This window comes from Daphnia pulex, chromosome 1 (genome assembly GCF_021134715.1).
Source record: "Daphnia pulex isolate KAP4 chromosome 1, ASM2113471v1".
NCBI lineage: Eukaryota > Metazoa > Arthropoda > Branchiopoda > Diplostraca > Daphniidae > Daphnia > Daphnia pulex.
The window spans coordinates 5,026,394-5,045,913 of record NC_060017.1 but is presented as its reverse complement, the minus strand read 5'-3'; the positions used below and the strand labels follow the sequence as shown (position 1 = coordinate 5,045,913).

Genomic DNA, 19,520 nt, shown 5'->3' with positions numbered 1-19,520 from the left:
TAATTGATTAGATTGAGTAGTATGTCGTTCCTTGTAGTAAATACAATATTTTAATTTGATTTATTAAAATTCATTTTTAGTTCAACGTGTAATAAATACTGTAATTTCTAAAAAAATTCATAGTATGAAAGATAAATAATCGATTACTACTGCAGCAGAAGACTTTCTGCAGTCGAAAAATTCCAAAATTGTAAACAAATGCACAAATATTCGTCGTTACGATGGAGTCGAGTGAATTCAATGAATTTGATTCCATTTCGGAAACTAATGTTGATACGATCATATTGACTCTCCCCTCTACATTTAGTGAGGAAGATCAACCTTCTAATTCTGAAATCATGAAATCTGAATGTGGCCAATTTTTCCTTGTAACCTATGATGCCACTAATAAGATTATTTCAAAGCACCAAATACATTTACAAATCAATGCAGAAGAATGTCTTGAGTTAAAATGTAGTGATGATGTTGTTGAGGGGCCAGTGTTAAGTGGAAAAATTAGTGTGCTTGATTCGCAAGTGGATGTACTAGCATCACTACCTGATGGAATTGATGATAGATGTCAAGCTGGTATTTGAGTTTTTTTCCTCATTTTAAAATTCATGCCTAAAATTTTTGTTACAGGGGATGCTCTTCAACTTGCAATGCAAGAGATTGATTGTGATACTGACCTGTTGGAGCCTGTTCCATATGAGATCAAATTAGCAGCGTTAAATGCTATGATTCCAGCAGGAGAAAATCCAGAACAAACTGAGTTGAGTTGTGCCATCTGTGCCAAAGTCTACGATAGGAAATATGAGCTGAAAAGTCATCTTTCTAGGCATTTTGGTTTGAACATATTTCTGTGCCCTGTGTGTGGGCGGCAGTTTTCTCATTCATCAAATTTGAGTCGTCATTTGAGAATTCATTCAGGCGCTAAACCCTACAAATGCAAAGATTGCGGCAGAAGGTAAGATGCGAATATTGTATTTGCTTATTGTTCACATTAATATTTTACTCTTTAATCTAGATTCAACCAAGCCAATTCCCTTCACACCCACCGAGCATACATTCACGCTGGTCATAACAAAAGACACGGCTGTCCTCTTTGCGGTCGTCTTTACAAGACTTTACAACTGTTGAAGCGTCATTGCAAAATTAATCATCAAGATGAAAATGTCGACCTAAGTGTCCCTCCTTCCGTTATGGCAAAACGTCAGTTTTATTGTTCGGATTGTGGCGAAAATTTCTCACAGAAATCTTTATTAATGAAACATAAAGAAGCAGAACACGCTGTCATACCATCAACCGACGAGGTAAGTGGCGCTTATAAAAGGCATTTTATGATCAAGTTATCTTTAATTTGAATGGAAATCTTATTCCAATAGATTCAGCCAATAGATATTGTTGCCATCAGAGAAAGCCCATGTAATGATGTGCAACTTTTCGACGCAATGGATAGCATCGATTCAATGTTGCGCGAAATCCAGGATGGAAATAATGCACCAATCAGTATGGATTTAGTTGTTCCGAAGGTTATGGATACCGACACAGTCACTCAGACCATAGAAGATGTGATAAACAAAATTAACAAATTCATCTGCTTTGAATGTGGAAAACAATTTCATCGTTATATGAGTTATAAACAGCACTGGGGTAAGAAAAATCTTCTCATTTTGCTCAGCAACTTTTCTTATTGTTTATTGATTGTGCTTCTTTATCAGGAGTTCACGAAACCTCATTAAGAAAGTTTGAGTGTAAAGAATGCGGCATGGCATTTGCCTGGAAGTCTACTTATGTCAAACATACGATGCAATTCCATTCATCCGAACCGCCTATCGTTATGTCGTGTAATGAACCAGATTGCGGAAAAGAGTACAAATCCTTGAGCCAACTCCAAGTAATTTGATTTCGTAATGTCCTTTAAAATTGTTACTAATTTTTAAAAATTCTTAATCATTAGGAACACATCAAACGAGACCATCAAATGATCCGGAGATTCTCTTGCGATGAATGCAACAAACAGTTTTACAAAGCCCATGATCTCTTGGTTCACAAACGAACGCACAGTAAGGAGAAACCTTACATGTGTGGAACTTGTGGCAAGTCTTTCTCCCATATATCGCACGTTATCCGTCACGAAAAATCCCACAACAACATCCGACCACACACTTGCCCCGTCTGTCATAAATCATTTACACAAGCGACAGTACTTAGGGCCCATAGGTATGTAGAAAATTAATGAGCAGAACAAATTTTAGTTTTGTTATTTGACTATTTCATGTTTTCTTCAGGAAGAAAAAATGTCCAGATCCAATAACAAGCATTCCCAATAAGGAGAGCGAAACCGAAAAGTCAGTTACATAACTTGTTTATTCCACCCTTAATACTCCACAATTCTCTTTTCAAAGCGCATCAGCTCTTCTACTAAATAAGTTTCCCACGGTAGTTGGGTTTACAGATTTCGATGTTGTTTCCAATTTGTCTCATCTGCCTTGATACGCATCAAATAATTGTCTTAATAATCCTGCGCGTAAAAAGTACAGATACTACAGCACCCTTGAATTTATCCCCGCATTACGCTAGTTAATAAACTAATTAAGTTTAAGTTAAAAACTACTGCTCCAACGTTTCTCTTTCCCGAACCCTTTCCCTCTATTTTTCTTATTGTTAACTTCCCCGACCCTTTTTCTCTTCATTGTAAAACAAATTAATTTGGCATAAGCCACCTGAATGAAAATTTTCATCAGACATACCAGTATTGTTTGTTTCGTGATAAAGTGCTTGCTTGGGGGGGGGGGGGGGTATTTGGCTTGTAACCTTTTATTGCATACATGTATTTTTAATCATGTGAACTTCACATATAAAGTGTTTCAAGCAGAGACTGCATTTAACATCGGTATTACGAATGATGGATGGTATTTTTTGTATTGTCAGTATGGAATGGCGGAACGGCGCGGTGTGTGAAATGTTGAAAACCGCATTTTATTGTGTGTAAAAGTTGCGTACCTTACAAATTTTAATGCGCAAATTCTTATGTGCCAGTGCCAAGATGCAATTTCTCTAGGAACTCCGTGGACGTCTAGATCAATTTTGCTTTTCGGTAAGTCATGAATTCGTGATTTATTTATTATTGACTGCCTACGCTTGTTGTTAGCTCCTAATTTCGTAACCCCACTTTGAAGTAGGATCAGATGTTTAACTGGTGAATTTTATAAAAGAGCGTTGGAGTGAGTACTGCGATTTTACAAATTTCCACTCCCCAAATCCCATTTTCCCGGTTTCGGACGCGGAATAAGTGTACTTTGTCCTTAAGACAACAAACCGTTGTCATCTAAAAAGTGTTACCCCTTTTTTTCAGTAGAATTCCCGGTAAAATCCTGAACCAACAATTCAAGTGGAGAGACAACTTTTATTAAGGTGCCAAGGTGCCAACTGCCAAGGTCTTAGCTTGCTGCTCTGTGGTACGCTCAAACAACCTACCTCCGAAGTCCGAACCTACCCCTTTTTAAAAACCCACGTTAAATGGGGCTTCATAAGAAAGAAGACAGCAAGCTGTTCTTGTCTTTTTTTCTAATTCCATTATGATATTTTAAATTTCGTCAGTCAAATCAGGGCTCAAATAGGTGGTATTCGCCTATTCGGAAATTCTCAGCAAGATTAACAGATTAAGTAAATTTGACAACCCTTTATTGATTGTCGTCTGCTCCAATCTTTGTGACAAGTAAAAGTGTTCTGATATGTAATTCTGTGTCATTGTCATCTGTCATGTTATCAGTATTACCAGTTTTCGTCATCGGAATTTCGTAATAGTTGCTTCAGTCACAGTTTCGAGTTCTTTTTGTAAATATACTAATATAAAATTGCCTAAAGACTAAGATACCTGTTACAGGCAATAGGTGAGCTCCTTGTTGATATTTTTTTCTTGCCAGCCTGCTCAAAAACAAAGCAAAATTTAACCTTTCTTTGTGGATTGGAAAGATGGACATCATAAATGGAAACAAGTTGAGCAAGGTAATTTATCTACTTTGGTTTAATTTTTAAAAGAAAACATGAAACTCAAGCTACAATTAAATGAATTTGCCATAACATTTTTAGTTTCCATAAGCAAGAAAATCAAGCTGGGGCCAAAGGGAATTGTTTGCCTAATAAACATAATAGTCAATTGTTACTAGTCAAACATGACTGTTTTGTCAAACAGCCATTGGATCCTAATGTTTCCCTGTCTGTTTGTTCGTAAGTTAATATCCTTTACTTGATGGAACATTATGATTTTAATACAAACTAGTAATTTTTTGGGGATCAGTGAGAAGAGAAATTATGTCAGATTGTTTTTATATAATTTTCCATTTATAATAATAACAGTTGCAGGTCAGCTTCTTTTCGTTAACTCCGACGTCATCCAGGAATTCTTACCTCGAGGAGTAAGTGCTTACGGCGATGGTCTTGAAAATGGTCAACTTCTTCATATTCCTCTAGGTGATGGTGATGTAAACCAGTCTTTGTTGTTTACGTATTTCGCCAATGTAACTAAAGGGTGTTCCTGGACTAATGTCACGTTGTAAGTTTGATCTTTTAAAAATTACCAAATTTATAGTCATTCATTAGCATCGTTCACTTGAATGTCTCAGATTTCTACGACACGATGGGTTACCAATTGTCAATGTCTTTAACGCGAGCTATCCTAATTTCACTTGGGTTTATCAACCCATCGACTACGAAGAAAACTTCCTCAGTGATGGCCTACAGCAACGGTTGACAATTCATCCTCGCCAACCTTCCTCTTCGGTTATCTTCGGAGTTGTATTTTTTTTAGAAGATGCTGCTCGCATCCAACAGCAAGTAAGTACGACTTTACAATTTTGACACATTTAATTACTCAGTAAATAATTATCACTAAAAAAATTTAGGGATTGACCAAGTCATGCACTACTCTATTTTGGGGTAGAGTTGAAACTCTACCCCTTAACGTTAGTTCAATATCAGTTAGCGAGCGTGTTGACGAGACGGCCGCGAAGCTCGTGAGGAAAAACTATGTCCAACCGCTCAGTGCTAAATGGGTTTTAGATCACAATAAAGGAGACGATAACATATCGGCCAACACAGAATCCATTCTTGATCTCAAATCCAGTGATATTCCAACTTTTCTATCATGGACAATTTTATCTCCTACGGATATAGGAGGAACATTACAAGTCGATATTAAATTCAATCAGGTCCGAATGAAATAATTCCTTTTAGGTGAGCGTTTTAATCATTCTACTTCTTTTTAGGACGAGCGGAACAGTAGCGTATTTGGCTATCTTGCTTTTGGTACGCAAGAAAACCCCAATAGAACTCAATTTAGTGCCAATAGCTCCGAGGTGATTCCAAAGGCCACTATCATTGTTCCTTACCCACTGGCAGGCGTATGGTATTTGTCTCTCTTCGCAAACTGCACCGAGTAATTGAGAACATTGAAATATCTAAAGTGAACGAATCACATAATATTTCACTTAAATTTAGATGGAATGAGTCCGACTGTCAACGGAACATTTCCGTCAAAGTCCAGATTTCTTTATCGCCGTGTAAAGAGGGAGCGTGCGGACCTCATGGTCGCTGCATCCAATACTTTTCTGCCGGACTAATTTATTCTGCTTGTGTTTGCTCTAGTGGTAATTTCTTGAAAGACTAATAGAGTATTCTGAGACATACTTGAAAATTTGTATTCTTAAAGGTTTTGCTGGTTGGAGTTGTAGTGATGGATCAAACGCTCTATCTACTGCAATACTGCTAACGTCCGTCCTTCTCCTAACGTTGAGCAATCTCTTTTTCATTCCAGCAATCTTTCTAGCATTTCGGAGAGGTTTCTATTCACAGTGTTTACTTTATTTCGTGACAATGTTTTTCTCTTCGGTAATCTATTTTCTTCCAAAAATGATTTATGAATGCATTTTTATTTAAACTTTTTATTGTTATGTAGTTTTACCACGCTTGCGATCAACCGGAGTTCAATTTTTGTCTAATGCCATACACCGGTAAGATCAAATCAATTTATCAAAAATTGTAACAAATTTCCATTTCCAATTTTTTTGTTGTCACCCTACGTATATAGTTCTGCAGTTTGGCGATTTCTACTCGGCTTTAACTTCAGTTTGGTTAACTGCTTTCATTGTAGCCAATCCAAGCGTTAGTGAAGAGATTTCTAGCGCAATGTGTATTGGTGGTGCTGTTGGAATAGCTATGGCAGTGCATTACAATTCAACGTCATTAGCATCATTTACTATACCAATCGTTTGCGGCCTTGGTCTCATTGCTATCTGCTGGGTATAAAGTTTATTAGGTCTATACTTAGACAATTTATATTAATGTGATATTGCTGTTAATTTTAATAGACTCGTCAGAGCTGTCAGATGCACAAGTGTTACCCTGGAAAGTCCTACTGTTTGAAGGCTGTGCTCCCTTGCCTATTATTTTCCATTGTTGGATTAGTTTGTTTCGCATTCCTCGAAACCGAAGACAACTACTTTTATGTCCACAGCATCTGGCACATTTCGATTGCTCTGGCCATTGTATTTGTTATTCCGCCAGAGGGTAAGAAATTCGACATCACAAAACCTCCGTCCATTGATCACGAACCTCTCTCACTCTGATTGGGTAATAAGAGAAGAATGATAATCTTCTTACTAAAATTAAAATAGGACTAATTGTTAAATTGTGTGCATAAATTTGAAATTGTTACCAATATTTAACGTTTAGTTTTTCAGGTATCCAGACTTGCATTTAAGTTTCGTTGTTTTCAATTTCTAATTAAATGGATACAACGGTAAATCATGCATTTACACTAACCTTTGTTTTATATCCTGTCACACAAATTTTCTCTATATTTCTTTATCATAAATTTTCCCTATTGAATATGTTTAATTTCAGTATTTTTCTTGTAGATTATCTTGTGAAGGCCGGAAGAGTAAAACTTGCGCTTTTTAATGTAAAAATTAGACGCATCCACGATCATTTTTTATTCTTTCAAGAAATATAAAGTTAAATTTAAATTCTTTCTTTTTTTTAAAACTAAACCTTTATGCTTTTTTTATTATTTTTTAATGGTTTAGGAAAGGTTTGACCTTCAGCGCATAAAAGAAAAAAATATATTTGAAGGCATGGAAAGTCTGGAGGTTGCGGGAGGTTGAGAGAGAAAAACGTTTACGTCCAGCCTTCGTAGTTGCATTTCATTTTCGAATTCTCAGTTCTTTGAGAAGGTTGTGGTAACTTAGTTTTTTTTTAAGGGAGTTTCTTACATTATCCCACAGGAAGCCTTGAAAAGGCTCGCCCTGAAGCGGCATGTGTCATTTTTCTTAACAAAATTTGTGTTAAAGTTGCGTCTGCTGTCGTCTGCTGTGAACCACGTGTTTACTGTTTCACTCTAGAGCATTGTAGAGTAGGCAGAGTGCAGTAGAAGAGAGAGACTGGACATTGAAAGTCTGTTATTTGTGTTGATCTTGTATTTTTAAGTGATGGCGAAGCGTAACTCGGGTCATTTTGAACCGTTTCCATATAATCATGAATACTACGCACTCCTTCGTATTAAAGAGAATGAAAGATTCTGCCACTACGAATTTCAGGCACGATCTCCCCAAGTAAGCACTACATGAAGTTCTTTAGTAAAATTCAGTTTACACCATAATAAATGTTTCGGTTTCCATTTTTCAGTTACCCCTTCGACAAGAGTTGATCAAATCATTGAAGGAGCTCAACGACAAACTAAATCTGTCTGTTTCTACATTTCACCTAGCAATTCATCTGCTGGACATATTCATGGACTGCCATGAAATTGAACCTCAGCAGTTGATGTTGACTGGGTCAACATGTCTGTTGCTTGCAGGTGAATAAGATGAATGTTTTATCAAATTTCGTTACTGTGATTCAAACAAGTGATTTTGATTAACAATTTTTTTACATGCAGCTAAATATGTTGATGTCGATACTAATGTTCCAAAATTTTCACATTTGCGATCTTTGACCAACTATTGCAATTCAATTCATGAGTTTTCATTGATGGAAAGGGTTAGTATATATTATAGCCTATTACTAATTTCCTGGCTGAGAATTTGGTTTCTTAATGTTTCAGATGCTGCTAAATTTTTGGAAATGGGATCTGAACTACTCAACATCCTTAGATTTCTTGGAACACTATTTGTCTTGTGATCTCTTTAAATGTGCTGAAGGACTCCACACAAACAGCTTGAATAATTTTAAATGCCAATCTGTGTACTTGGCCAATCTGACACTATCTGAAGTCAATTTCATCTTCTTTAAATCGTCAGTCATCGCTGCCGCTTGTGTTGTAGTTGCCCGAATTCAGTTCAGATTGCTCCCCACATGGACAAATGGAATGGAAATATTGACTGGCTATTCCTATGTGGAAATTGAAGAATGTGTTCAACACCTTGTCCATTTGGCCCAAATAACGCAAAGTGAATGTTTCTTTAACCATTTGCAGCAACAGCCCTCGGCTTTAATACGTGAAGAACCGAGGGTAGATTGCAAATGGAACTTGAAGGGTGTATCTAATCACAACTGTGCCAGAACAAAGCGGAAGCATTTGATACATTCTCGTGATCTAAAACAAATGTACCGATTAACAGACTGCGCTATGTAAAAAGTGAAGGAATGTGTATAAAAATTGTTTCAATTGTTACTTTCAAAATTCCTCTTTAAATCCAGAAGTTTTTCGTGTATCGTTTGCTTATTACAATTAAAACGGGTATCCAACAACATAATTTTCAACCTTATTTGATTCTTTAATCCAGAATACTAGATTACCGACGATTTCTTTTGAGGAAAATTAGGTTTAAATTTTCCCTGAATTGCTTTAAACTCTGTGTTATGCACTGGAACGGAAAAATACGGATTGCCATCTTCTCTTCGCCTAGCGTTCCCTTCGGCCAACTTTTCATTGAATATTACTCGAGCACCGTCTTTCAAAAGGCGTTGAACAATGAACGCAATATTTCGCGCATCATCCAATCCCGAGTGGGCTCTTCCTTGGAACTCACGCCCGATTAGCTGAATCATTGTGCTTAGGGGCATTTTGCCTGTATTGTAGAAATTAGCAAAAGTTTTCCGAACGTTGATCCAGTACTTGCAGTACGTAGGAAATTCAATCTTCGAAAGCTGAAAATCATGGAATTGAATTAGATCTTGTGAAAAGTACTAGAATTAAAGTATGGTCCTATGATTCATTACCGCACATTGGTTCTTGAGAAAGTAACCAATGTCCCATGGTCCATCGGTCACAATCGCAAATGAATATTTTGAGCCAAGCTTCTTTTTTTGCAGCCATTCCTCAAAAGAGGTCAAAACTTCATGAAATAATGGAGCCTTGTCAACATCATCCTAAGGAGAAAAACTGTGTTAAAGAAACATTTATTTGTGTTTCAATTGTAATAACTAACCTGAGTGATTCCTGTAAGTTCGGTACAAAATTCAGTCAGTAAAGGGTTAAGAACTGGCCGACAGTAGGACCGGAATTCATCTTCCACCTCCCCTTTCTGACAGTTTAGCAAAACAGCAGGAAATTCAATTATTTCCTGTCTATAGAAAAATATTAGGTAAGTAAATTTTGCATTGCAGGAAGCAAAAAAGAGGTTTGAATTTACTTAAAATTTGAATGTTTCAGTAGTTCACATGTGGCTTCATAGTCAATAATCACATAGAAATCAAACAAGATTCTGATTTTAGAATTTTCATTCTTTTCTTGAATCCCACTAACACTCAACATAGTTTTCTTGTAAAAGGTTTTCAGTCTTTTAGCCAACACACTTCTGCTTCCATCAGTGTCAAGTTTCAACATCTTTAAGTTTTTAATGAGCTCTGCTTTTGAGTAGTTGTTGATCTTCCCATTAAGGGATGCTATTTGTTTATAAACTGGATGACTGTATTCCCTTTCCTTCAAACAATTTAATAATTAGGAATATTTAAATACAATTTTAATAACAACAAAAAATCAGATTTGTGCTCACCACTGGCTCAGGCTCTTTGGTTTCTTCTTCAGCTGTATTATCCTCTACCTCTGTGTCAACTGTCTCTTCTGCATCCTCTATATCATCTTTGTCAGTGCTGGCCATTTTCTTCATATCGTCACTGTAAACAAGTATTAAGATAAGGATTCTATAGCCCTAGAAATATTCTGCTGTATGTAGGAAAAAAAAGATCAGATATGCACATTTTATTCATGGGGTTACTTAAAACTGTTGGAAAAATAGTTGCAATGTCAAATTATTGATATGAGTAAATTGACACAGATAAAAGTACAATTTATGAAGAGGTTATAAGGTTTTCAACTATCTACTTTTTAATATTTCACAAAACAACCTTTATGATTTGAAAAAAATTAAGTAATTTTTTTTTTCGTTTTGCCATAGCAAATTATAACACAAAAATAATATAATCGTAAAAAAATCCAACCTTAAACTGATGGATAGCTTGCCATGGCGGGAAAGATTTTCACTGGAGTTTCTTCTGCTAGATTGAATATCAACAAAATGTCCGTGCCATCTATCGACCAACAAAAGCAAAGACAACAGCACAACACAACACATTAGTCAAGTGAGTGAAAGCTGTTGCAATGAATAGAGAAAGTGCGGTACAATTTGTCCACGTAGACTAAAACACGCGATAAACTTTCACTTGAATCACCAAGGTAGCAAAGGAAAGACTTACTGCTTGGAACCAAAATGTTGGTTAAAGCTGTCATTTTAATTGGGGGTAATCAGAAAGGTAGAGATTAAATTTTGTTATTGTATGACATCTGCATAGTCTCCTCTTTCTTTTTTTATCTACTTGATGTAGTTATGAAGTGCTGAACAAGCAAAATTTTAGAACATTCATTTTCATTTCAGGTACAAGATTCCGACCTTTATCATTGGACCTTCCGAAACCATTATTTGCTGTAGCTGGGTTTCCTATAATTCAACATCACATAGAAGCATGTGTGCAAATTCCATTTTTGAAGGAAATTATTATTCTTGGATATTATGGAGCCAATGAAATGTCCCAGTTTGTGGGAGAAATGGTGCAGCTGTATAAGCTAAACATAAGGTATCAAGAAAATTTTGCTCTTATTCAAGATAATCTAAGTCCAACACAATTACCAGGTATCTTCAAGAATTTGAACCTCTTGGCACTGCTGGTGGTCTTTATCATTTCCGAGATCAAATTCGCTGTGGAAACCCAGATTATTTTTTTGTGCTGAATGGAGATGTATGTGCTGATTTTCCATTAATTGAAATGCTTGAGTTCCACAAGACTCACAGAGAAAAGCAGAAAGCAATAGTTACCTTAATGGCAACTGAAGCCACTCGTCAGCAAAGCCTTATTTATGGGTGCATTATTGAAAATAAAGAGAATAACACATTGGAGCATTATGTAGAAAAACCATCCACTTTTATCTCCACTCTGGTAAACTGTGGTGTTTACATTTTTTCACCGGAGGTGTTCCAACAAATGGCGAATGTGTTCAATAAGAAACAAATGGATTTTTATAAGTACGGTTCGACTTTTTATATTCAAATTTAAAAGAAATTGATATTGTAGTTTAATAATGTTATATTGTTTGCAGCGTGGAAAATGGAAGCAGTGTTGAAAGAGAAGCGCTGTATTTGGAGAAAGAAATTTTGATGCCTTTAGCAGGAACCGGAAAAGCGCTAATTTATCAAACTTTAAAGTGGTGGTCTCAGTTAAAGACCCCTGGCGCTGCAATTTATGCAAATCGACATTATCTCAATGTAAAATCTTGATTTAAAGAAGCACGTGATTTATTTTTTTAAATTGCATTTTATTTATGTTTAATTCTTATTATCTTGGTAGCTATTTCGGGAAAGGAGACCTGAAAGATTAGCTAAAAGCGATCAGCCAACAATCATAGGGGATGTTTATATCCATCCTACTGCTGATGTTCATCCGACCGCAGTGGTAAGTGCTCGTTCATCCCTTATTGCAATTTTATGAGTACATCAAGTAAAAATTTGTTTTCATTTACAGTTAGGTCCTAATGTTAGTATAGGTGCACACGCAACGATCAGTTATGGAACTCGAATTAAGGAATCGATTGTTCTCGCTCACTCGCGTGTCTTAGATCATTCTCTTGTTCTTTACAGTATTATTGGTAAGTCACAGCTTATCAATGATTTTGTGCCTGTTCATTAAATGTAAACTTATTGACGTTTCTAGGAGCGAATAGTGAAATTGGTTGTTGGTCTCGCGTTGAAGGAACTCCTTGTGATCCTAATCCTGATAAACCGTTTGCTAAAATGGAAAATGCCCCTCTTTTTAACGACGAAGGAAGGTTGAATCCTTCCATAACCATTCTGGGTAATTGCACTTTTCTTTTTTATTGTGTTCTTATGAATGTTTCATATTATTACCCAATTTATTTTACAGGAAACAATGTCACTATCCCTTCTGAAGTGATTGTCCGAAATTCTATTGTGTTGCCTCATAAAGAATTGACACGGAGCTACAACAATGAAATCATTTTATAATCAAAATGTATCCATTAATTACAGATTTTTTCATTGAGCAAAACACTTTTTTTCTACTCAATGAATTGGTGATTTTGTTGCCTTTTCAACGGTTTTTCCTATGAAATATTTTCCCCTTATACACGCAGGTATAATCCTAATCACTACAGGCTGTTTTTATTTTGGTGCAGAATCACTTGGATAATAAAATAAAGCAAGAAATTACAAATTGAATGCTGTGTATTCTGCCATCTTTCTCTAATGTTTAGAAAAATGCTGTACTCAGAGCCAAAGGATTGATAAAAGAAGTCCAAGTAACTATTTTTTCTCTATTTCTAAAATTCCATTTTCGCATCTGAAAACATAAAAGAAAGTATATATTTAACTGTGATAGAAACATTGATTTGCATTATTTGTACCGTTCGCTGCAATTCTCTTGTGCTTCCAAGAACTCTCCAAATTATTTAAAAACTTCTTAAAAAGCTGGATAGAAGGATTTAGGGCGGTTCTCTCATAGTCTTTGAGGCTCTTGCCATCTTTGCCCGTGCCATCACAAACTTCCAATTCCAGCAGTTCATTGATTAGTTGCCTGCTCTCAAAATAAAACAAAATTATAGATGATCATTCACCAGGTAAGTGCTTACTTATTTTAAAGCTCTTCTTACGTTAACGTTGGGACGGTTTCAGGACTAAACTCTTCCACATCAAGGGGATCAATCGGAACGCATATCTTGCCCGTTTTCGGATGAACGCAGAAAGGAGATTTGAGTAAATGGTTGAGTTGTTTAGATACGTTGATATCTAGTCGAGGGTATGTGAGTTGCAGCATTATTTCTTCTTTAAGGTGTGAAGATTGTCGCTGAAAAACAAGACCGTTAGTTTAACACATCACCCAATCAAAAGAGCTTTTACGATTTCTTGTACTTTATTTTTGTTGGTGCTAGCAGTTAACTCTTCAAATACTCTCCATCGGCTTGCGCTGTCGTGGTAACTGAGCATACTTTTTTCAAGAGTGTTCCTTAACTTTTCATCCGGTATCATAGTTAAAAATTTCTTGATTGCTTCTTCACTTCCAAGTATGTCTTGATCTTTCACCATCATTGATTCAAAGTGGTCTTCGACGATTCTGGCAGCTCGACTAGATAATGAAGTATGTCATTAGGGTAAGCGAGAGGACCGAGACAACGAATTGTTTTGCTTGTTACCTTACTGCTGGATGAAGATGTTCATAGTTGAAGGAAACTTTCTTATTTTGTTGTTCTCCTCCTTTGATAATCTGCAGGTATTCAGCAACAGCAGACCGCGCTGACTGATCAAGAGCTCTTGCTGCATCATCACAGACCCAACAATGGACTCCACGACGACCAGAAAATACCCAAAGTAAATGCTGATAACCAAAATCATCTATTGACACACAGAATTTATATTATTGCAAAAATGTAGTATTTCATCACTAAACCTCTTAAAGCAGCATCCAAGACTTTGATAGCCACAACCATGAACTTCCAGCATTTGTCACATATGTCAGCCCCTTGGCAACAATTTCTGACATCATCATAATCAGTCATATCTATATCAAAAACTAATTCTTTTTCCATTGGAATAAAGTGACTGATACTTCTATGGTTTTTGGGCCTGTGTGAGTTTAAAATAAAGAATAGGTAAAATATGTTAATCCAATATTTACTTGTATATTCATACCTGTGATTATATACAGCACCCAAATCTATCTTCTGCGGTTTCATTTTTTTCATTTCTTCTTCCAACTCATCTTGATCTTTAAAGGACTGATATCTAATGTAGATGTCATCAGGAAGAGTAAATGAAAATTCTCGGTTGTGAAAATAGTGTTCTTTCACTAAAAATAAGTTTATAGAATATTTAAGTATAAGCTTTAGTTTAAGTAACCAATGTTTTACTTACTATTTCCATAATTTAGCCACCTGAAGTAGGGTCCATAAGGAAACAGGCGCTTGTAATATGTTAACATAGCTTCTTCATTTTGTTCTGTCATGACTGCTTTAACAAATGAAAAGAAATTGTAAAACAATTATTGGAGAAACAATCGGATTGCAGAATCATGTATCAATCGGCCAATTTGTCCTCTCAAGTGCTGACAAGTTGTTGTCTTTTGATTGTCTGCGTACTCTGCAATCACTCATTCCCGCCAACCGCCAAGACTAATATTGAAGCTGCGCTAGTGTGTTTAATAACGCCGCATTCCGCTTTTGAATTTTTTTTATATTTAAAAATTTTAAACACATCGAATTATGGATTGATATTAAATTTTACTATCCAATTAATAATTTTGTGGACTAAAAACTAATTTTCTTTTCATTTTTAATTCATATTTCACATTTATTTATTTTTTATTTATGATTCGTTGAGTTTATCAACCAGAGGGCCAGAGGATCAAGTCCATCTGGTGACCTTGCCCGAAATCACAATACAATACAAAAGAAAAATACAATAAGACAGTGTTTCCTGAGAAAGTCTACAATCTCGAAACTCGGTGAGATGTTATCTGATGTCCAGCAGACGATAAGAAAAAGATTGTAAGAAGAAGAGAAGAGTCGAGTTTTTCATTGAAATGATTCACATCCTGTACTGGTATGTAAAGGCGGTATTTAGCGTTCTTGAACTGATATCCAATTAGTCTTTTGAAGGGTAAAAATGTGGTAGATCATCGGCTACTTTGCAGTCTGTCCCATTCGCAAATTTATTTCTGCTTATTTTTCGTAGATTTGCACTTCTAAATGAAGCATTCAGTGAAAGGAACCTTACTATATATCTCGTTTCGCTAACGTCGATGTAAAAAACACACACAGCAAATGATGTCCTTAAAATTGTGTAACTTCAAGAAATGAGCAAAGAGTCAAGAAATAGAAGTGATCAAGCTCGTGAAGTGGCAGAAATCTTCATTAGCAACAGTGCTGACCATTCATCACAGTCTCTAACCAGACACCACACGATCAACACTATGCCTAATTATCTCCATGAATCCTATTATCACAATGAGGACTACCTTCGTGAAACATTGTCTGCAGGTTCACCTAGAGATGGAAGAATATCAGCTGTGAGAAGATTCTTCTGTCTATTTGTCACTTTTGATTTCTTGTTTACAACCCTTATGTGGATCATTTGCCTTGTGGTAATAAGCAATAACTTTAATTGATTTAGAATACCTATAATAAATATATATTTTTCTTTCAGATAAGTGGAGAAAACATTCAAGAAATGCTCATTGATCAAATAGTACACTACACAATTCATGGGTCGTTGTTTGACATTGTGGTATGTTTACTCTTATACAGTTCTCATTTCATTAAATTTGGAGTAGTGACATCATTCAATGAGTAATTTTTTTTCTCTAGATGGCCTCCGCTGGTCGATTTGTGATACTTCTTCTATTCTATGCATTGCTGTGTATTAATCACTGGTGGGTGATCGCGGTAAGTTTGACCTAAAATCCGTGAAGTGCGTGTAATTTTTTGCATTAACACAATTTTATTGTTTTACTGTTATAGATAACAACGGCGGGAAGTTGTGGATTTCTTATCATAAAAGTCTTCTTTTTCGAGGTATAGTAAATCATCTAACTAAATATTTTTCGTCGCGTGTGTGCAATCATTTAATTTTACACCTTTTTTTTTCGTAGTGGGCTAAAGCCACCAACTATACGCTAGATGTTTTTCTTGTTCTGAGTTCTTTTGTTTTGTCATGGGGTGAAGCTTGGTTTCTTGATTTTCGAGTCCTGCCCCAAGAATCCCTTGCCCGTGATTTTTTCAGAGGTATACTATTATAGTGTTTACTAATTGACATTTTAAGCTTTACAAATTTGTTACTCTATTATAGCTATCTCATCTGATGATGAACGCGCACCTTTGCTGCAAAATCAGGCCCCTTCCGTCCGCAGCCATAATCTCGATGACTTTTATTCGCCAATAGATTCCCCGCAAGGTATGTACACTCTTGTACAGTTTTCTTTCCAGTGTTCCAATTCTTGCGTTTGAGTAATGAGTGGTTAGCAACAAAAAAGCTAATTCAACAACTTTGTTATAAAATTTTAGTCGTAAAAATGGTTAATGGTACTGTTTTAAAATATTTTCATTTCCAGATTCGGATGACGAACAACCAAACAGAGCGAACCGCAGTAGCATAGAGGTATAGTATTTCTACTTTTAGTGACGTTTTCCTTCATCGTAATTTTTATTTTACTCGGTGATGAATATGGTGGGTGTGACTGTGAGGAAATCCTGAGATCACGTTTTTCCTCCATCAGCTGTGTTCTTGTATTAGACGGGTCATTCAAAAAACGAAAAATCCAAATGAATGATTTTACTATGTACACCAAGCTCTGCTTGTTTCGTAGTATATAGTCGCGCGGCAGCGAAAGCTTTTTGCCCTCGATGGCACGGCCTTGATACTAGCAGCGGCTGCTGGTTGGTCAATAGCATAGGGCAGTGTTCATGTGCTGTGTGGCTGTCAACAACTTTCTACAGACCAGCACTTCTCATTCGTATTCTCTTGCTGCAATCACTTTGCGTGGTTTCTACAGACTGCCGTCGAGTTGGATTGCCTCAACTTTGATGGCATGACATAGTAACAGGCTAGGGTTCCTCTGTTTTGGCTGCTTCTGGTTGTTGTTGAAAAGTCCCTACAGACACGCAACACATTTGATGTTTGAGTGTGACATGATAGTGTAGTCTACGTTTTTAGTACTGCTGTGTGTGAAACGTTGCCGGAAACTAATTGTCTCAAACTGGTTTCTGTTAGCGAACAAAGCGTACGTGCAAGTGATACAGTGCTTCTGACGTGAAATAATAGTTGCAGCAAAAATAAGGATGAAGTCGTTTTCAGAGAAATTAAAGAATCTCTTTCTGATCTCAGGCGAAACAGAAGAAAATCCTGTTATCAACTGGACGGTATTACAGCTTTTTATTCAAGTCTTGTGTAACATGATATGCGTTCGTTCATCATCTCACATCCTCTCTCCAGTTTATCGTTCTCGCAACACCCCCGGCTGATTTCTCATGTCGGCAATCGTTGAAACATCACGTTGCCACGTGAACCATTTCCGATTCAAAGATTTTACAAAATTTCTCTTAATGTTACTGTAAAACTAAACACTTTTGATGAATGTAGATATAATTTCATTCACATTTTCGTTGTGAATATCAATTTGACTAAATGTAGGGACCGGAATAGACCGGAAACGTTTAGACAGGAAATGAAGTTGTATTAATGGCGTCTTTCTCTTATTCCTTAGTATCTCACCATGCTTCTGTTGAAGCATTGAGGGATTCAATTTGTCCATTTAAAACCTTATTTGATGTAAATTTTTTTGTTTTTTAGGATGAAGAACTGGCGCAAAAGGCCAAAGACGCGTACGAGGAAGCCTTAAGTACAATAAATTCTGATGGATGGAAAGTTGAAAAGCAAACACCCGAAGGTGACGTCGTCCACAGTAAATTTATCCGACGTAATCACAAAATATTCCGACTAACTGTAAGTGAGCGTGCGTGCTCCGACTCTTAATCTTCTTTTTATAATTTTTGAACTCCGTAACCTTTGCTTATTTATTCAAACAGGGTACCGTCGAAATTCCTCCAAAGCTACTGTTTGACGAGCTTGATCGAAATATCGAAAATGTTCCTTCCTGGAATCCGACGTTAATAGAATGTCGTATCCTGAAGGTAAAAAAAAAAAAACTTTTAAACAACTTTAAAGTTGTGATCATTGTATTACAATTGGAAAATGTCTTGAATAACAGACGGTGAACGATAAAGTTTCCGTAAGTTATCAGTTAGCAGCCGAAGGCGGAGGTGGAATTATTTCTTCCCGTGATTTTATCAACTTACGTTACTGTGAAAATCGTGAAGGAGTCTACATTTGTGGTGGTAAGATATTTGTTCGTTATCCTGTTAAAATTACACCTTATCTTCTGATTTTTATTTTTAAAAGGCGTTTCTGTCGTTTTCCCTGACATGCCGGCCCAAAAGGGTTACGTCCGTGGAGAAAATGGACCGGGTTGTTGGGTTATGACGCCTATTCCAAACGAACCCAACAAATGTGTCTTCCAGTGGCTGCTTGACACCAATCTTAAGGTATGACGCTCGTTGAAAATTCTTAAATTACTTGCTTTTTTGCTGAACGCGTGTTTTCCGTTCGTTAGGGTTGGATTCCTCAGAGCATAATTGATACAGCGTTATCATTTGCCATGTGTGACTACATTCGTTACGTCAGAACCTTCGCCGACACTTTGCGCCAAGAGGGAAAGTTTTGACCAAAAACTACCTTTGACTGAGAGGCTGCATTTCACAGCCTCATCATTGATTACTATTGTCTATTGATTGTGTCTTCTCTGATCGTTTATTTCTTGAATTTTTTCTCTTCTATCCAATTTATTCGGTTTTGTCATGGTGCAAATTCGTACTAGGTCCTTCAATATTCTAAACTTACTTCCTCTCTTTAGCATTTCAAATCGTGGTTTGGTTATGTTAGATAATCTCTTGGTGTCAGCTCGGCTTTTAAAAAAGTGTAAATGTTGATGTTGGCCAAACCATCGGGTGAAATCGCACGAAAGTGTGAAGGCTTATTGTTTTCTCCCACCTTTATGGGAGAGCATTTGTTTTTGTTTTACTTTAGATACTGTGAAATCAATTTCCTCGTAAATTTGTGTTTCGTGTTTATATTTGTGTGCTTAATTTTCTAGAATTATCTCGATTAGTCTCATTTTGTGCGAGAGGACCGCCCAAAGTTATTTCAATTGTTGTACGTGTGTCTCCGATCGTTTCATTTTTCATCTCTCGCTTTTCTTTTTTTTTTTTATATCCTGTGTATGCAGAATTTCTCAACGACAACTTAATAAAAAGAAAAGTCATTTGCTATGAAGTGGCTGTATGCAATCAAATATGACTGTTATCCTACACATGATTATACTGTATGAGTAACTAGCTCACTGTAATCCAGTAACCTGAGTCTTTATGACAAACTTGTAAGGTGACGAGGTAGTAACAGCCGATGAAGTTACATACTCGAGGT

General features: G+C 36.3%; 7 protein-coding genes and 1 long non-coding RNA gene across 20 annotated transcripts; 5 read left to right on the top strand and 3 right to left on the bottom strand.

The window, feature by feature from the left end:
* Positions 1–146: 146 nt before the first annotated feature.
* LOC124199546 (zinc finger protein 70-like) lies at positions 147–2,858 on the top strand. Of its 2 annotated transcripts, XM_046595386.1 has the most exons (8): positions 162–567; positions 622–751; positions 818–946; positions 1,007–1,292; positions 1,365–1,632; positions 1,701–1,876; positions 1,940–2,202; positions 2,271–2,858. In XM_046595386.1, the coding sequence occupies exons 1-8, from the start codon at positions 222–224 to the stop codon at positions 2,341–2,343; spliced, it is 1,671 nt and encodes a 556-aa protein (XP_046451342.1). In that variant the 5' UTR covers positions 162–221; the 3' UTR covers positions 2,344–2,858. The 2 variants fall into 2 exon arrangements, with proteins under 2 accessions (XP_046451336.1, XP_046451342.1); XM_046595380.1 differs by having other exon boundaries at positions 147–567; positions 622–946.
* Positions 2,859–3,682: 824 nt separating this feature from the next.
* On the top strand, positions 3,683–7,550 carry LOC124199518 (transmembrane protein 8B-like). 8 transcript variants are annotated; one of them, XR_006876872.1, is made up of 14 exons: positions 3,684–3,990; positions 4,075–4,212; positions 4,342–4,537; positions 4,608–4,818; positions 4,887–5,192; positions 5,250–5,419; positions 5,482–5,630; positions 5,693–5,871; positions 5,939–5,993; positions 6,071–6,282; positions 6,351–6,612; positions 6,723–6,781; positions 6,900–6,995; positions 7,068–7,550. XR_006876872.1 is itself a non-coding variant. In XM_046595370.1 (12 exons), exons 2-11 carry the CDS (start codon positions 4,158–4,160, stop codon positions 6,606–6,608), a joined length of 1,791 nt encoding a protein of 596 aa, XP_046451326.1. In that variant the 5' UTR covers positions 3,684–3,990; positions 4,075–4,157; the 3' UTR covers positions 6,609–6,612; positions 7,068–7,550. The 8 variants fall into 8 exon arrangements, 1 of the variants encoding a protein (XP_046451326.1); XR_006876862.1 differs by having other exon boundaries at positions 6,715–6,781; XR_006876869.1 differs by lacking the exon at positions 6,723–6,781.
* LOC124192649 (cyclin-J-like) lies at positions 7,470–8,614 on the top strand. The gene is made up of 4 exons (XM_046586062.1): positions 7,470–7,592; positions 7,666–7,837; positions 7,919–8,019; positions 8,084–8,614. The coding sequence occupies exons 1-4, from the start codon at positions 7,470–7,472 to the stop codon at positions 8,612–8,614; spliced, it is 927 nt and encodes a 308-aa protein (XP_046442018.1).
* Positions 8,615–8,668: 54 nt separating this feature from the next.
* Positions 8,669–10,556, bottom strand: LOC124199578 (3'-5' exoribonuclease 1-like). Of its 2 annotated transcripts, none has more exons than XM_046595420.1 (6): positions 10,423–10,556; positions 9,978–10,098; positions 9,615–9,904; positions 9,411–9,549; positions 9,202–9,351; positions 8,669–9,129 (listed from the first exon to the last, which is right to left on the bottom strand). In XM_046595420.1, exons 1-6 carry the CDS (start codon positions 10,554–10,556, stop codon positions 8,770–8,772), a joined length of 1,194 nt encoding a protein of 397 aa, XP_046451376.1. In that variant the 3' UTR covers positions 8,669–8,769. The 2 variants fall into 2 exon arrangements, with proteins under 2 accessions (XP_046451376.1, XP_046451382.1); XM_046595426.1 differs by lacking the exon at positions 10,423–10,556 and adding an exon at positions 10,181–10,206.
* Positions 10,557–10,589: 33 nt separating this feature from the next.
* On the top strand, positions 10,590–12,710 carry LOC124199560 (mannose-1-phosphate guanyltransferase alpha-like). The gene is made up of 8 exons (XM_046595397.1): positions 10,590–10,734; positions 10,857–11,055; positions 11,112–11,501; positions 11,576–11,741; positions 11,824–11,928; positions 11,998–12,121; positions 12,187–12,327; positions 12,397–12,710. The coding sequence occupies exons 1-8, from the start codon at positions 10,692–10,694 to the stop codon at positions 12,495–12,497; spliced, it is 1,269 nt and encodes a 422-aa protein (XP_046451353.1). The 5' UTR covers positions 10,590–10,691; the 3' UTR covers positions 12,498–12,710.
* On the bottom strand, positions 12,699–14,664 carry LOC124199571 (DNA primase small subunit-like). Its single transcript, XM_046595409.1, has 8 exons — positions 14,400–14,664; positions 14,178–14,334; positions 13,936–14,111; positions 13,682–13,880; positions 13,401–13,614; positions 13,142–13,335; positions 12,896–13,065; positions 12,699–12,831 (listed from the first exon to the last, which is right to left on the bottom strand). The coding sequence occupies exons 1-8, from the start codon at positions 14,488–14,490 to the stop codon at positions 12,812–12,814; spliced, it is 1,221 nt and encodes a 406-aa protein (XP_046451365.1). The 5' UTR covers positions 14,491–14,664; the 3' UTR covers positions 12,699–12,811.
* Positions 14,665–14,956: 292 nt separating this feature from the next.
* Positions 14,957–19,389, top strand: LOC124199431 (steroidogenic acute regulatory protein-like). Of its 3 annotated transcripts, none has more exons than XM_046595263.1 (13): positions 14,957–15,086; positions 15,218–15,627; positions 15,690–15,770; positions 15,851–15,928; positions 16,004–16,057; positions 16,135–16,267; positions 16,332–16,436; positions 16,594–16,640; positions 17,832–17,984; positions 18,068–18,172; positions 18,250–18,376; positions 18,441–18,583; positions 18,652–19,389. In XM_046595263.1, the coding sequence occupies exons 2-13, from the start codon at positions 15,340–15,342 to the stop codon at positions 18,760–18,762; spliced, it is 1,425 nt and encodes a 474-aa protein (XP_046451219.1). In that variant the 5' UTR covers positions 14,957–15,086; positions 15,218–15,339; the 3' UTR covers positions 18,763–19,389. The 3 variants fall into 3 exon arrangements, with proteins under 3 accessions (XP_046451219.1, XP_046451203.1, XP_046451211.1); XM_046595247.1 differs by having other exon boundaries at positions 14,957–15,143; positions 15,219–15,627; XM_046595255.1 differs by having other exon boundaries at positions 14,957–15,154; positions 15,219–15,627.
* On the bottom strand, positions 15,930–17,202 carry LOC124199485. Of its 2 annotated transcripts, none has more exons than XR_006876850.1 (2): positions 16,569–17,202; positions 15,930–16,515 (listed from the first exon to the last, which is right to left on the bottom strand). It is a non-coding gene; the product is annotated as an uncharacterized LOC124199485 (long non-coding RNA). The 2 variants fall into 2 exon arrangements; XR_006876851.1 differs by having other exon boundaries at positions 15,930–16,478.
* Positions 19,390–19,520: the final 131 nt, after the last annotated feature.